This window comes from Chiloscyllium plagiosum, unplaced genomic scaffold (assembly GCF_037043375.1).
Source record: "Chiloscyllium plagiosum isolate Xiang-an unplaced genomic scaffold, Cpla_swu_hap1 HiC_scaffold_27, whole genome shotgun sequence".
Classification (NCBI taxonomy): Eukaryota; Metazoa; Chordata; class Chondrichthyes; order Orectolobiformes; family Hemiscylliidae; genus Chiloscyllium; species Chiloscyllium plagiosum.
In genome coordinates, this window is record NW_028270165.1 from 40,706,611 (window position 1) to 40,721,770 (window position 15,160).

The 15,160-nt window shown below is 48.3% G+C and overlaps 2 protein-coding genes across 2 annotated transcripts in view; one reads left to right on the forward strand and one right to left on the reverse strand.

Annotated features, from left to right (window-relative positions):
• LOC148143726 (uncharacterized) overlaps positions 1 to 15,160 on the forward strand; it is a 437,486-nt gene that overhangs the window by 146,974 nt on the left and 275,352 nt on the right. The window lies entirely within an intron of this gene.
• LOC148143730 (uncharacterized) lies at positions 9,948 to 14,420 on the reverse strand. The gene is made up of 4 exons (XM_087975710.1): positions 14,190 to 14,420; positions 13,651 to 13,937; positions 12,472 to 12,477; positions 9,948 to 10,185 (listed from the first exon to the last, which is right to left on the reverse strand). The coding sequence occupies exons 1-4, from the start codon at positions 14,418 to 14,420 to the stop codon at positions 9,948 to 9,950; spliced, it is 762 nt and encodes a 253-aa protein (XP_087831836.1).

Consider the following 15,160-nt stretch of genomic DNA (forward strand, 5'->3'; position numbering starts at 1 on the left):
TGTACAGTTAGGCCACAGTTGAGGGCAGGCTGTAAAGGTGGAATGGCGTATTCCTAGTCTTGGTTCAGATTATGTACAAATAGAGTCATAGAGACGCACAGCACGCAAACCACATATTCTAAATTAATCTCGTGATCCATTTGCCACCATTTGGCCCATCTCTCTCTCTCAACCCTTCCTATTCATATACCCATCCAGATGCCTTTTAAATGTCGTAATTGTTCCAGATTAGACCACTGTCTCTGGCATCTCTTCCACGCTCTGCGTGAAAATGTTACCAGTTCGGTCCCTTTGAAACCTTTTCCCTCCCAGCCTAAGCCTATGCCCCCGTAGTTTTGGACTTCCTCTACCCTGGGGAAAAGACATACAAAAGTGGAGCAGCCAGACAAAATGAAAAAGGAATAAACTGTTGAGTCTCAGGGAAACAAAAAAAATGTTTTCTCTTCTTGGCATTTGGACACTGTAAATCTGTCAGTTGCACCAGTATCTCCATTGGGCATTCTGCGCATGCTTCTCGGTGTCAGCAAGCACTGCGCATGTACGCCGGTGTCAACAAAATACTGCGCATGCTCTTCGCTGTCGGCGGAAACAGCGCACGACATTCTTCTGCTGGACCAATAGGAAGCACTGGAAGACCGGAAAGAATGTGGTCCTCCGGCTTTTGATTACTCCCCCGCCCCCCCACCACCATTTCTGAATGCAGAAGTTGGACCATGAGCTTGTGAAGCTGGTGTTGCTCCTCTCTCTCTGAATGAAGATTGAACTTCAACTTCTTCCGTCTGTCCAACATCTGTGAGTACAACACGCTCTTTTCCATTTTATTTTTTCATTCTGGCGTTCAGTTCTTGACTTGCAGCAAAGTTGATTTAGGTATGTGTCTTATTTGGCAAATGCAGTAACACATTGTGAAGTTATAGCCTTTCCTGTAAAAAAATAACAGAAAGGAGATACGTTGTTTAAATGATGATATATTGGGTTGTGGAGCAAGTGAAGACTGCAGATGCTGGAGATCAGAGTCGAAATTTTGGCGCTGGAAAAACACAGCAGGTCAGGCAAAAGCCCTTCATCAGGAATGATGTATAGATGTACAAAGGTGCCTCGGCTACCTTCTACTCAGGCTTTCTACTCCAGTCAATGCCAGTTGTCAGATAGGTGCAGCAAGCAATGCAAGTGATATGTTAGCAAGAGGAATGGAGTTCAGAAGTGGGGATGTCTTCCTGCAGTTAGGGAGACATTGAATATATTCAAAGCGGAGTTCATCTGACTTTTGAATCTCAAAAGTAGTTATCGGGGAAGGCAAGAAAATGTATTTTTTTTTCAAAAGTATTTTTAGACTTTTTTTCAGAATTTTCACAAAACATCTATAGACAAAAAAGAACAATACCAAAATTCAAAGATATATGCAGTGCAACAATGTCATATCACAATACTATTAATGATGAACTACCTACTATTGTACCAGAACAAACTTAGCTTAAACTAAACTGCAATCAAATTAAATAAAAACTAAATTAAACTGAATTCAAATTAACTCAAATTATATCACATTACTTTATTCTATTTCACTCACTACACCTCCACTGAGGTTCCCATCACTGGGAGCACCAGTTATTGTACCCTTTTTCTTTTGCCCCAGCCTCCCCCTCTCAGGGTCCCACGGGTGCCCAGACTGATTTCCATGGCTATACCACGGCCCTAATTAATATTGCTGATAAGTCTGCATCGATGTAATTTAGAAGGGCTGCCACGTCTTGTAAAACTGCACTGTTTTGTGGTGCACCATATTTGTGAGGGAATCGTGGGGGAGATGCTCCATCACCAGCCTACGCCACCCCATAAGCCCTGGGGGATTTTCCAGCGGCCAAAAATGTTCTTCCTTGCACAGTGGGTAAGAATGTTACACAGTCTGTTCCCCTGTTCCCCCAGAAAGACAAATTTGGCAACTCCAGAAGTAGGAATACCGGATCCACTTTAACTTCAATCCCCAGGATGTCTTTCAGCTCCTTTACGATAGCACTCCAATATCTCTGGATCTTACAACATGACCAATAGCAGTGTGTGAGAGTGCCTATACTAATTTTACATTTGGAACACCCTGGTGATGCTCCTCTCTTGAACTTAGGTAGCCTCTCTGGCACCAAATGAGCGCTGCGTAAATTCTTCAATTGCACGTCCTGTGCTTTGTTACATATTGAAATTTTCCTTACATTTTCCCATATATCTTCCATATTTCCAATGAAATCTCCTCTCCTAGCTCCTGATTCAACGTCCTACAGTGTCCCTCCATGTCCTTTAAGGCACGTCTCTTCTGTAAATGATACAAAGTACTAACTGAAAGAGCGCCCTTACACCAGAGCAGTCTTTTCTCCACGTCTGATCTGTAAAGCTGAGCCAGGAGTGTGGTCTTCCTCTGTATATAATCACTTATCTGAAAGTACGGATAAGGTTCCTATTAGACAATCCATATTTCTGACTTAGTTGGCTAAATGACATCAAGACCTCCCCCTTGCATGAATCTCCCAGACAGGAGATTCCCTTATTCTCCCATGACTTAAAGCCGGAGTCCATTGCCCCAGGTTTAAATCCTTGAGCTCCCACCAATGGGGTAAATGGCGAGGTCTTAAGCCAATTGCCCTCGTCTTGTCTCATTATCCTCCAGGCTTTCACCGTATTTAAAATGATTGAACTCTTACATAGCTCGGTTATGGATTTCATCTTATCCATGAATAATAGATTAACTGAGGGGACATCTCGACTGAGGCTTCAACGTCAAATCAAATCCCTCTGTGCTCAGTCACCCACTCATGCTAACAAAGCGCTTATTTGATATCTCTTCAAGTCCAGAAGGTCCACCCTCCCTCATCCTGCGAGAGCTGCAATTTGGTAAATTTAATTAGGGGGCGCCTGCGACATCAAATAAAATAACCGAGCCAACCATCAAGCCTCAGTAATACTCATCTGGGTAGCAACAACGGAAGCATTCTCATGGGGTACAACAGGCGAGGAAGAACATTCATTTTAAATCAGGGCAATTTGGCCGAACCATGATAACAGTAATCCATCCCACCGCTGCAAATCCTGCTTTATCCTCTCCAGTAACTGTACATGTTCGCTTTATACAGCTGGTGGAAGGCAGGAGTAATAAACATTCCCAAATACAAAAAGCCCTTTTGATGACCATCTAAACAGGGACTGCATTCTATCCTTCAGATCAGGCACCTCCACTAATCCCCCCACTGGCATGGCTTCCAGTTTTGTAAAGTTGATCCTGTAGCCCAAACACTGCCAAACACATTAATTGTTTGAATCAATCGAGGAACTGACTCCTCCAGATTGACCAAGAACAAAAGGACATCATCAGCATATAGGGTAATCTTATGTTCGCCCATTCCCACTCCTGGCGCCACTATTTCAGGATCCCTCCTGATAGCCTCAGCTCATGGCTCAATTGCCAAGGTAAATAGCAGTGGTGAAAGAGGACACCCCTGTCGACTACCCCTCCCAATATGAAAGTTATCTGACTTTGTGCCGTTTGTGATGACTGCTGCTTTAGGATCATTGCACAACACCACTACCCGTCTGCAAAATCGGGCAAAACAGATATGCACTCCGGCTCCGAAAGCTGCGCTAGGGACTCAGGCAAAAACAGATATGCGCTCCGGCTCCGAAAGCTGCGCTAGGGATTCAGGTAAAAACAGATATGCGCTCCGGCTCCGAAAGCTGCGCCAGGGATTCGGGTAAAAACAGATATGCGCTCCAGCTCCGAAAGCTGCGCCAGGGATTCAGGTAAAAACAGATATGCGCTCCGGCTCCGAAAGCTGCACTAGGGACTCAGGCAAAAACAGATATGCGCTCCGGCTCCGAAAGCTGCGCTAGGGACTCAGGCAAAAACAGTTAGGCGTTAGCGAAATAAATACTCTAGGTAAGTTAAAAGGTTAGTAAAAGCTTACCAGTCAGGACTCTGCGATGCTGCTGTCAAATTGATCAGGTTTTTTGGGTTGGTGAGGGTCGGAGAGCAGACAAGAAACTAACTGAGAGAAAATCTAACTACTGGAAGCCTTAGATTTAACAGGTGCTTCCCCACCTTTAGAAAACTTCGGCCGAAGGTTGTCTGCTCCCTGATATGCCAACGTTGCCAACTTGCCGTTGTCTCTTTTCCTTCCCGCGTCAGAGTCACCAAATGTTAAGACGGACCCGCGGGGTCCCGTCTTTGCGTGTTCTTTTGGAAGGAGAGACTCACACTGGCAACTATGGTTAGACGCAGACAGCAGTTTATTCACAGAATCTTAACTGGTACAACGAATCTACAAGCATGCATTCGTTGGAGAAGGCGTTCTCCCTTCTCGTTCAAACTTGACACAATTATACTTCGCGCTGCCTGGAGTCCCCGGTCAGTTCGCCTTCCCCATTGGTCCATTCATCTGCGCACGCTGGGGATCCGTCCTCCTATTGGCCGCATCGAAGTGCCTGTCCAGCTCCTGCTGTGCTTAACAATGGCTCAGCCATCCCCGGGAGCGGTTCCGATCCCGTATTCAATAGTTCATTGTTTCAAGGAATTACTATGCGTCTGACAGGCTAGCCATTTTCAATAGTTTCAGTTTAACTAAATTGACAATTACACTTATCAACTTGAGACTTAAATAGAGCCATTCACACTTAACAGTTACAGGTTCCGATAGAGCAATTCACACTTGTCTAACAGTTACAGATTCCGATCGGTTTCTTTATTAATCCCGAGTTTCGATGGGGCAATTGATACTTGCTGGTATTTACAGGCTCCAAGATTTAATTAACATTATGCATATCCCTTACAAGCTCCAGCCAGGTAGTCATGCAGTCGCCAGCAGCAGCTCGCTTGGCTGTTGTTAACCATTTCAGGGCTGGAACTAGAAGTATCTGTTGCAGAACTAGTGTCACCCTCCCTAGCCCTACATTAAACACCCCAGTGAAATCTCCCCAACAATACCTCGACACGGTCCTGTCCCCCTTAGTCCAAGAACTCCCCACCTACGTTCGGGACACCACTCACGCCCTCCACCTCCTCCATGATTTTCGCTTCCCCGGTCCCCAACACCTTATCTTCACCATGGACATCCATACCCTGTACACCTCCATCCCCCATCACGAAGGACTTAAAGCCCTCAGCTTCTTCCTTTCCCACCGTACCAACCAGTACCCTTCCACCGACACCCTCCTTCGACTGACTGAACTGGTCCTCACCCTGAACAACTTCTCTTTCCAATCCTCCCACTTCCTCCAAATCAAAGGAGTAGCCATGGGCACCTGCATGGGCCCCAGCTATGCCTGCCTCTTCGTAGGATATGTGGAACACTCCATCTTCCGCAGCTACACTGGCACCATGCCCCACCTTTTCCTCCGCTACATCGATGACTGTATCGGCGCTGCCTCGTGCTCCCACGAGGAGGTTGAACAGTTCATCCACTTTACCAACACCTTCCACCCCGACCTCAAATTCACCTGGACCGTCTCAGACTCCTCCCTCCCCTTCCTGGACCTTTTCGGGTGACCGAATCGACACGGACATTTACTATAAACCGACCGACTCCCACATACCTAGACTACACCTCCTCCCACCCTGCCCCCTGTAAAAACGCCATCCCATTCTCCCAATTCCTTCGTCTCCGCCGCATCTGCTCCCAGGAGGACCAGTTCCAAAACCGTACAACCCAGATGGCCTCCTTCTTCAAGGACTGCAATTTCCCGCCAGACGTAGTCGACGATGCCCTCTATCGCATCTCTTCCACTTCCCGCTCCTCCGCCCTTGAGCCCGGCCCCTCCAACCGCCACAAGACAGAACCCCACTGGTCCTCACCTACCACCCCTCCATGTACAACATATCATCCGCCGTCATTTCCGCCACCTCCAAACGGACCCCACCACCAGGGATATATTTCCCTCCCCTTCCCTATCAGCGTTCCGAAAAGACCACTCCCTCCGTGACTCCTTCGTCAGGTCCACACCCCCCACCAACCCAACCTCCACTCCCGGCACCTTCCCCTGCAACCGCAAGAAATGTAAAACTTGCGCCCACACCTCCCCCCTTACTTCCCTCCAAGGCCCCAAGGGACACTTCCATATCCGCCACAAATTCACCTGCACCTCCACACACATCATCTATTGCATCTGCTGCACCCGATGTGGCCTCCTCTATATTGGGGAGACAGACCGCCTACTTGCGGAATGTTTCAGAGAACACCTCTGGGATACCCGGAACAACCAACCCAACCACCCCGTAGCCCAACACTTTAACTCCCCCTCCCACTCCACCAAGGACATGCAGGTCCTTGGACTCCTCCATCGCTAGACCATGGCAACACGATGGTTGGAGGAAGAGCACCTCATCTACTGCCTGGGAACCCTCCAACCACAAGGGATGAACTCAGATTTCTCCAGTTTCCTCATTTCCCCTCCCCGCACCTTGTCTCAGTCAAATCCCTCGAACTCAGCACCGCCTTCCTAACCTACAATCTTCTTCCTGACCTCTCCGCCCCCACCTCACTCCGGCCTATCACCCTCACCTTGACCTCCCTCCACCTATCGCAATTCCAATGCCCCTCCCCCAAGTCCCTCCTCCCTACCTTTTATCTTAGTCTGCTGGACACACTTTCCTCATTCCTGAAGAAGGGCTTATGCCCGAAATGTCGATTCTCCTGTTCCTTGGATGCTGCCTGACCTGCTGCGCTTTTCCAGCAACACATTTTCAGCTCTAAATCTACTCCCCTCAAGTTGAGGCCTGGTCTCATCCATCAGCAGAAATGACTGGCTAGGGTAGGGCTTCATTCCCACAGTGCAATGAATTCCCACTTTCCACCAAACTCTCAGATGTATTCTCACTCAGTTGCTGTCTCACAAATTAAAGACTTCATTGTAACTTCTTTTGCTCCCAGTAAGGGCACAACATCTTGGAAAGCTGCTCTGAAAGTCCAACCACACTTCTGCAATCACCGAAGACAATTCCAGTGTCATAGCACAGAAATAGACATTCCGGCTCAACTCGTCCGTGCTGGGGGGAATATGTTAAGCTCGATATGGTTGCAAGCAGTTACAAGTAGCTGCATCTTGCTTCTGCAAAAATCGCAAGGCAGAATCATGAGGGTATATTCCAAAAAATAACTAACTGAAAGACTGGTAGCAGCAGATGTATTGACATGACAGTAGCAATGGTCACGCACATAGGGAGTTAGTATGAACAAGGTAACCAAATAAGACCCTGTGTTGCATCAGCAAAAGTAATAAGACCAAGCTATCGGGGGGGGGGGGGGGGGGGGGGGGGGGTTGCACGCTACAGACAGATGTGGTAAAACGATTAGATTAGCAGAAGTAAGAAGGGAGTCTGGAACAAACTCAATCTTCATTCAGAGAGAAAGCAGCAACTTCCGAAGCTCGTGTTCCAGCTTCTGCATTCAGACAATAGGAAGGCACTGATTGGCAGGAGGACCAGTCACCTTTCGGTCCTCCAGTGCTCCTGATTGGCCCATCAAAAGAAAGCGGCGAGGCGTGCCTTTCGTGCAGTGAGGAGCATGCGCAATTTCATCCTGACGCCGGCGAGCACGCGCAGTATGTTCTCTGGCGATAAGGCTGTTACTGACAGAATTTAAATGTCTAAATGCCAAGAGAAATAAAAAAGGGGAGATGCATAACTTTTTCCCCCCTGCGATATTTACATTTCCTACACGCCCCATGACTTTATAAATCCAAATAAGGTCACCCGACAACTTGTGGTCGTCGATAGGGCGAACAGAACTGTACTCAGTCCTCTCCACGTGGTCTCACCAATATCCTGTACAACCTCAACGTGATGTCCCAACTCCTGCACTGAACGGTGTAAACAATGAAGGAAAGTGTGCTAAACGCCTCTTTCACAACCCTGTCTACCAATGATGCAACTTTCAAAGAACTATGTACCCGGTTTGGAGATGCCGGTGTTGGACTGGGGTGTATGAAGTTAAAATTCACAACACACCAGGAGATACTGCAACAGACTCATTTGCAAGCATTAGCTTTTGGAGCGCTGCTCCTTCATCAGGTGGTTGTGTCTTATGATCCTGCTCCACAAACACCCCATGTCTTTACCTGTCGCTCTCTCAGACACACACACACACTCTAACACTCACACCATCTCACAGGCTTATACTCCATCTCACACACACTTCATTAGCATGCATGCACAAACTCGCATGCACGCACATACACACTCGTGCAGATACAATTACACATAAGTCAATGGGGTGAATTTCCATTTGCAGAATTATATTTGCAGATATATTCAATGTTGCTCAAAAAGCACACAAACTGCAGGCCGTCAATCCATGTAATATTTTATAAATTCCTACTTTGATTAATAGAACCAGTCTGATTGAAGATTGGGACATAAACACTCTGGTGCAGTGTCTGAGCTGAGATGTCACTTATTTTTATAAAACCTTAAATCATCTCAAGAAGGTGAATTAAAAGTAGTTCGGGGGATTACATATTAATGAACTGAAACCTGCAACCCATTCTAAAAGATGAAAGATTAATCTGAATCTAGATTTGTTCAATATGTCCTATCTGTTGCATGACAGTATAAATTCTGTGTCTAATGACCCTGCTCCATAGCTACCTGATGAAGGAGCACCGCTCCGAAAGCTAATGCTTACAAATAAGCCTGTTGGACTATTAGCTGGTGTTGTGTGATTTTTAACTTTATCCACCAAGTCCAACACCGGCACCTCCACATCGTTTCCAGTGGACACAGCCCACACCTCCCAGTGCTGCCAGGAAACTGTACAATGCCGATGGCATGATGTAGTACCTGGACTCCTGAAAAATTTACAATTTCTAACAATACCGGTTACTCATTCACTGCTGCAACCGATACACAACATTGGAAACATAGTATAGGAGGTTGTAAGAAATAAGCACAGCAGGTCAGGCAGCATCCAAGGAGCAGGAAAATCAACGTTGCCTGACCTGCTGTGCTTTGCCAGCACCACACTAATCTTGAATCTGATCTCCAGCATCAGCAGTTCTCACTGTTGCCAGTAAGAAATGAGCAGTTTTAAAACAAAAACCTGTTGAGTTCAAAGCTCTCAATGAGAGGCTGAGCTCGGTGTGAAGTTTAGGTAATCTTTGTTGTGATCCAACTTTGTTACAGCTTCAGAATCTCTCAACAGAAAGGCATAGAAAAAGTAGCAATGTTTTAAAAACAGCTCAAGGTCAAAGTGCACACACTCCCTCCAACCCCTCACTTTCTTCATTATTGGTCACCACCAAGTTGTCCCTTTGTAATTGGATCCTTGCTAGAGCCTTCACCCAGAAGAAGTATTGCCTCACTCAGGAACTTCAACCTGTATCCTGTATCCAAGGAAGTTGGATGGGCAGTGTAGAGTCAACTACACTGCTGTCGGCCAGACTAGGTAAAGGAGACAGCTGGGATGTCTGAGTGAATCCTCTCCCACAACAACAGTTTCCTTCCTAAAAAGGAGCTGAGTGAATCAGATGGGGATTTCTTCCACCCCAACCCCATTGACAATGGTTTCACTCCAGATTTCTGACCATATTCCAATTCCACTAGCTGCCACGGCGGGATTCAAACCCAGGAATCCCCAGAAATGGTTTGATAGTCCAGTCGATAATGGCATTTGGCCGTCATTCCTTCAATCGCCCTGCGATGGTACGTTCACTTGCTGGTGGCTCCGCAGGTAGGAGGAGCGGGTGAAGGCCTTCCCGCATTCAGGGCAGCTGAAGGGCCGCTCCCATCTGTAGACCCATCGGTGCCTCAGCAGGTTGGAGGCCTGGGTAAAGGCCTTCCCACACTCAGGGCAAGGAAATGGCCTCTCCCCCGTGTGGACCCGCTGGTGGGCCAGCAAGTTGGGGCAAGCTGAAGGGCTTCCCGTACACAGTGCAGCTGTAGGGCTTCTCCCCCTTGTGGACCCGCCGGTGCCTCAGCAGGGCAGAGGCCTGGTAAAGACCTTCCCGCATTCAGGGCAGGGGAATGCCCTCTCACCCATGAGGACCCGCTGGTGGGTCAGCAAGCTGGAGGATTTGCTGAAGGCCTTCCCGCACACAGTGCAGCTGAAGGGCCTCTCCCCCGTGTGGACCCGCTGGTGGGTCAGCAGGTGGCAGGAATGTCTGAAGGCCTTCCTGCAGTCGGTGCAGGGGAACGGTCTCTCCTCGGTGTGACTGCGCCGACGAGTCTCCAGGGCAGACGGAAAATGGAAGCCTTTCCCACAGTCGCCACACTTCCATGGTTTCTCCATGGCCAACGCTTCAGCCGCACACAAACGGGCGTGGAGCCTGAACCCATCTTGAATTCCTCTTCCCAGGCCATATCGCTGTTTCAGGCTCCACACTCAGTGCTCCATCCCACTCTCTCTCCCCATCTGTTCTCACTCCGCTCTAATTCCCCTGAAGGTGCTGATTCAGGATCTTACTGGGGCAGAAAAGCAAAAACATCAAGACTGACATCTCTCTGCATTTTGGATATCTCCACCTGAAAGTTAATATCTTTCATAACTTTTGTTACAATGTGGCACACGTTCAGACACACCAGGTATCGTTTCAGGTTTTGTGACATCAGTATCCAGTTTTGATTGTCGGTCCATTGATGACGCTGTTGCTTGGTGACGGTGAGGCTCCCCCGGCCCCGCCCATCCCCCCGTGCAGACATCACGCGGGGGCGAAGGCGGTTGGGAGGAGAAGTCGCTCGAGCGAGGAAGCGGCGGGAGGGCGGCCGTTAGGAAAATGGTGCCACGCGACCTAGGGCAGACACAAGTCACTGGGCTTGTGCTTTTTACCCTCACTGTTTGTTTTTAATTCCTTGTACTTTTCACCCTTGTGGACTAATCTAACTTATAGATTAAGGTGGATTGGCCATGCTAAATTACCCATAGTGCCCTGGGATGGGTAGGTTAGGGTGGATTGGCTATGCTAAATAACCCATAGTGCCCAGGGATGGGCAGGTTAGGGTGGATTGGCTATGCTAAATTACCCATAGTGCCCAGGGATGGGCAGGTTAGGGTGGATTGGCTATGCTAAATTACCCATAGTGCCCCGGGATGGGCAGGTTAGGGTGGATGAGCCATGGGAAATACAGAGTATGGGGGTGGGTATGGGTGAGATGCTCTTCAGAATGCCAGTATGGAATAGATGGGCCGAATGGCCTGCTTCCACATTGTCAGGATTCTATGACTCTCCCCCCGAAAAAGGAGCATTTTATCGGCATCTATCCTGTCAAGCCACTTTCAGAATTCTACTGGTTTCAATAAGATCACTTCCAGTTCAGAGAGGTATACAGCACAGAAACAGATCCTTCGGTCCAACTCGTCCATGCTGACCAGGTTTCCCAAACTAAACTAGTCCCACTTGCCTGCATTTGGCCCATATCGCTCTAAACCTTTCTATTCATGTACCGATCCGAATGTCGTTTAAATGTTGTAACTGTACCTGCATCGACCACATCCTCAGCAAGTTCATTCCACTCACAAACCACCCTCTGTCAAAACGTTGCCCCTAGGGTTCCTTTTAAATCTCTCTCCTCTCACCTTGAAAGAATATGCCCCCGAGTTTTGAGCTCCCCGACACGAAGGAAGAACTGTTTGGTATTCAGTACTGATTAATCTTTACCAAACCCTCTCTAACAGTCTCCTTCCTATTACAGGGCCACCAGAACTGTACCCAGTACTCTAAACCACTCTGCCTACCCAGTGATACAACTTTCAAAGAACTATGTACCTAACCCTCCACCCCATGTCTCGGGTTTGGAGAGATAAGGGCCGGGTGCTGGCAGGTGGGACTAGATTGGGTTGGGATATCTGGTCGGTGTGGATAGATTGGACCAAAGGGTCTGTTTCCATGCTGTATATCTCTATGACTTTATGTCTCTCTCTTTTACAACATGACCCAGGGTCCTACAATGAACTGCACTTCCTTGTTTTAGTAAAACGTAAACCCTTGCGTTCATACCTATCTCATACACACATACACCAAGCCTCTCACAGACATATACTCCATCACACTCACACTTTACCAAACATGCGCGCGTGTGCACACACACACACACACACACACACACACACACACACACACACACACACACACACACACACACACACACACACACACACACACACACACACACACACACACACACACACACACAGAATTTGTCTTGGCAGAATATTTGCAGATACATTCAATTTTGCTTAAAAAGCGCACAGTCTGCAGGCACTCAATCCATGTAATATTTTATAAATTTCTACTTAGGAAATAGGATCCCAACCTTGAATTAGACTGGTTCTGACAGACTCGAACCTCACACCTTTCAGGCATTGTCTGAGCTGAGATGTGACTTTTTTTTAAAAAATCAAACCTTAGATCATCTCAAGAACATGACTTGAAAGATGTTCAATGATTTACATACGAACAAACTGAAACCTGCAACCCATTCTAAAAGATGAAAGACTTAACAGCAATCTAGGTTTCTTCAATATATCCATGACATAGTGATCTTTCGCTATAAAAGGTAATGTCTTTCGATCCTGCTCCACAGCTACCCAATGAAGGAGCAGCACTCCAAAAGCTGGTGCTTTCAAATAAAGTTGGTGTTGTATGAGTTTTTAAATTTTATCCACCCCAGTCCAAAACCGGCACCTCCACATCTAGTGAACACAGCCCAAACGTCCCAGTGCTGCCAGGAAACCTTACAATGCTGATGAAATGACGCAGTACCTGCACTCCTGAAAAATTTACAATTTCTAACGATACTACCTACTCATTCATTTTCCATCTGATACATGACATTGGAAACTCAGTGCAGGAGGCTGAAACAAATGAGAAGCTTTAAAACAAAAACCTCTTGGAGCTCAAAACTTTCAATGAGAGTCTGAGCCCGGCAGTAAGTTCAGGTAACCTTTATTGTGATCCAGCTTTGTTACAGCTTCAGATCCCCCCAGCAAAAAGGCAGATAAAAAGTAGCTACTTTTCAAACAGCTCAAGACCGAAGTGCGCACACATCCCCCCACAACCACACTTTCCTTAGTCTTGGTCACCACTGAGTTATCCCTTTGTAATTGGATTCTTGGTACAGCCTTAACCTGTAGGAAGTATTGTCTCACTCAGTAATTTCAACCTGTATCCTGTATTCAAGTAAGTTGGACAGGCAGTGTTGAGTCAACCACACTGCTGTGGGTCTGGAGTCATGTGTAGGCCAGCCTGGGTAAAGGATGCAGCTGGAACGACTGAGTGAATCCTTTCCCACAACAGCAGTTTCCTCCCCTAAAAAGGATGTGAGTGAATCAGATGGGGGTTTTCTCCACTCCCCCCCCCCCCACCCCGCAAAAAAATGGTTTCATTGTTAGATTCTGAACTCCAGTTTCTGACCAAATTCCAATTCTGCCATCTGCCGTGGCCGGATTCGAACCCAGCACCCCGAAACTGGGTTGATAGTCCAGTCGATAATGGCACGTAGCCGTCGCCGCTTCAGTGCGTCCACAGTATGGAGGAGCAGGTGAAGCCCTTCCCGTACTGAGAGTAGGTGAACGGCCTCTCCCTGTGTGGAGACACTGGTGGGTCAGCAGCTTAATCGAGCAGGTGAACCCCTTCCTGCACTCGGGGCCCCTGAAGGGCCTCTCCCCCTAGTGGAGCTGCTCATGCCTCCGCAGGTGGCTCACCTGACTGAACCCCTCCCCACACTCCGGGCAGCTGAAAGGCCTCTTCCCCGTGTGGACCCGCTGGTGGGTCAGCAGGTTGGAGGCCTGGGTAAAGTCCTTCCCGCACTTGGGGCAGCTGAACGGCCTCTCCCCCGTGTGGACCCGCCGGTGCCTCAGCAGGTTGGAGGCCTGGGTAAAGTCCTTTCCACACTTCGGGCAGCTGAATGGCCTCTCCCCTGTGTGGACCCGCTGGTGGGTCAGTAGGTTAGAGGAATTGCTGAAGGCCTTCGCGCAGACAGGACAGGGGAATGGCCTCTCCCCCGTGTGGACCCGCCGGTGGGTCAGCAGGTTGGAGGAATTGCTGAAGGCCTTCCCGCACTCTGTACAGGGGAACGGCTTCTGCCCCGTGTGGATCCGCTGGTGCCTCAGCAGAGCAGAGGCCTGGGTAAAGTCCTTCCCGCACTTGGGACATCTGAACGGCCTCTCCCCCATGTGGACCCACCGGTGGGTCAGCAGGGCGGAGGAATTGCTGAAGGCCTTCCCGCACTCGGGACAGCTGAAGGGCCTCTCCCTCGTGTGAATCCGCTGGTGTCTCAGCAGGGTGGAGGAATCGCTGAAGCCTTTCCCGCAGACATAGCAGGAGAATGGCTTCTCCCCAGTGTGGCTGCGCCGATGAGTCTCCAGGACAGACGGGACATGGAATCCTTTCCCGCAGTCGCCACACTTCCACGGTTTCTCCACGAGGCAGGATTCCTCGGGTTTCTCCATGGCCAATGCTTCAGCCACACACAAACGCGTGTGGAGCCCCTCCCCACCGTGAATTTCTTTTTCCACGCCGTATAACTGCTTCAGGCTCCACACTCAGTGCACTTCAACAGTAGGGTCTCTCATCCAGTCCCACGGATGCTGAAAACGTACTCAAACCGGAACCAAAAAGCTTTGCTCCTTCTCACAGAATCATAGTTGGAAAATTGTTGTCGTCCCGATGGATTGAGTGACTGTCAGACATTGATGTCAAAGTGAGGACTGCAGAGCCCTTTATCTGTTGATTTTGAAACTTCTGTCTTCAGATTGTCCAATACTCTGTTAAAAAGAGATTACAAAAGTGATCATTGTCAGTGCAGGGTAGAAATTCAGAACAAGGAATTCTACTTTCTGCGGATATTCTTTTCTTTGTTATTCCACAAAATTGAAAGCACCATCCCACTCTCTCTTCCCCTCTGTTCTCACGCCGCTCCAACTAATTCCCCTGAAGGTGCTGATTCAGGATCTTACAGGGGCAGAAAAAGCAAAAACATCAAGACTAATGTCAAGATAAATCTACCTGAAAGTGAATATCTTTCACAACACTGGGATACTGCGGAGAGCGAGCAGGTCTGCCCCTCAGGTCCCCATTAAATCATTCCCCTCTCAGCTCAAACATATGCCCTCTAGTTCTGGACTCCCATACCCAGGGGAAAAGACCTTGGATATTCACCCAATCCATGCCCCTATGAACACCCAGTCCT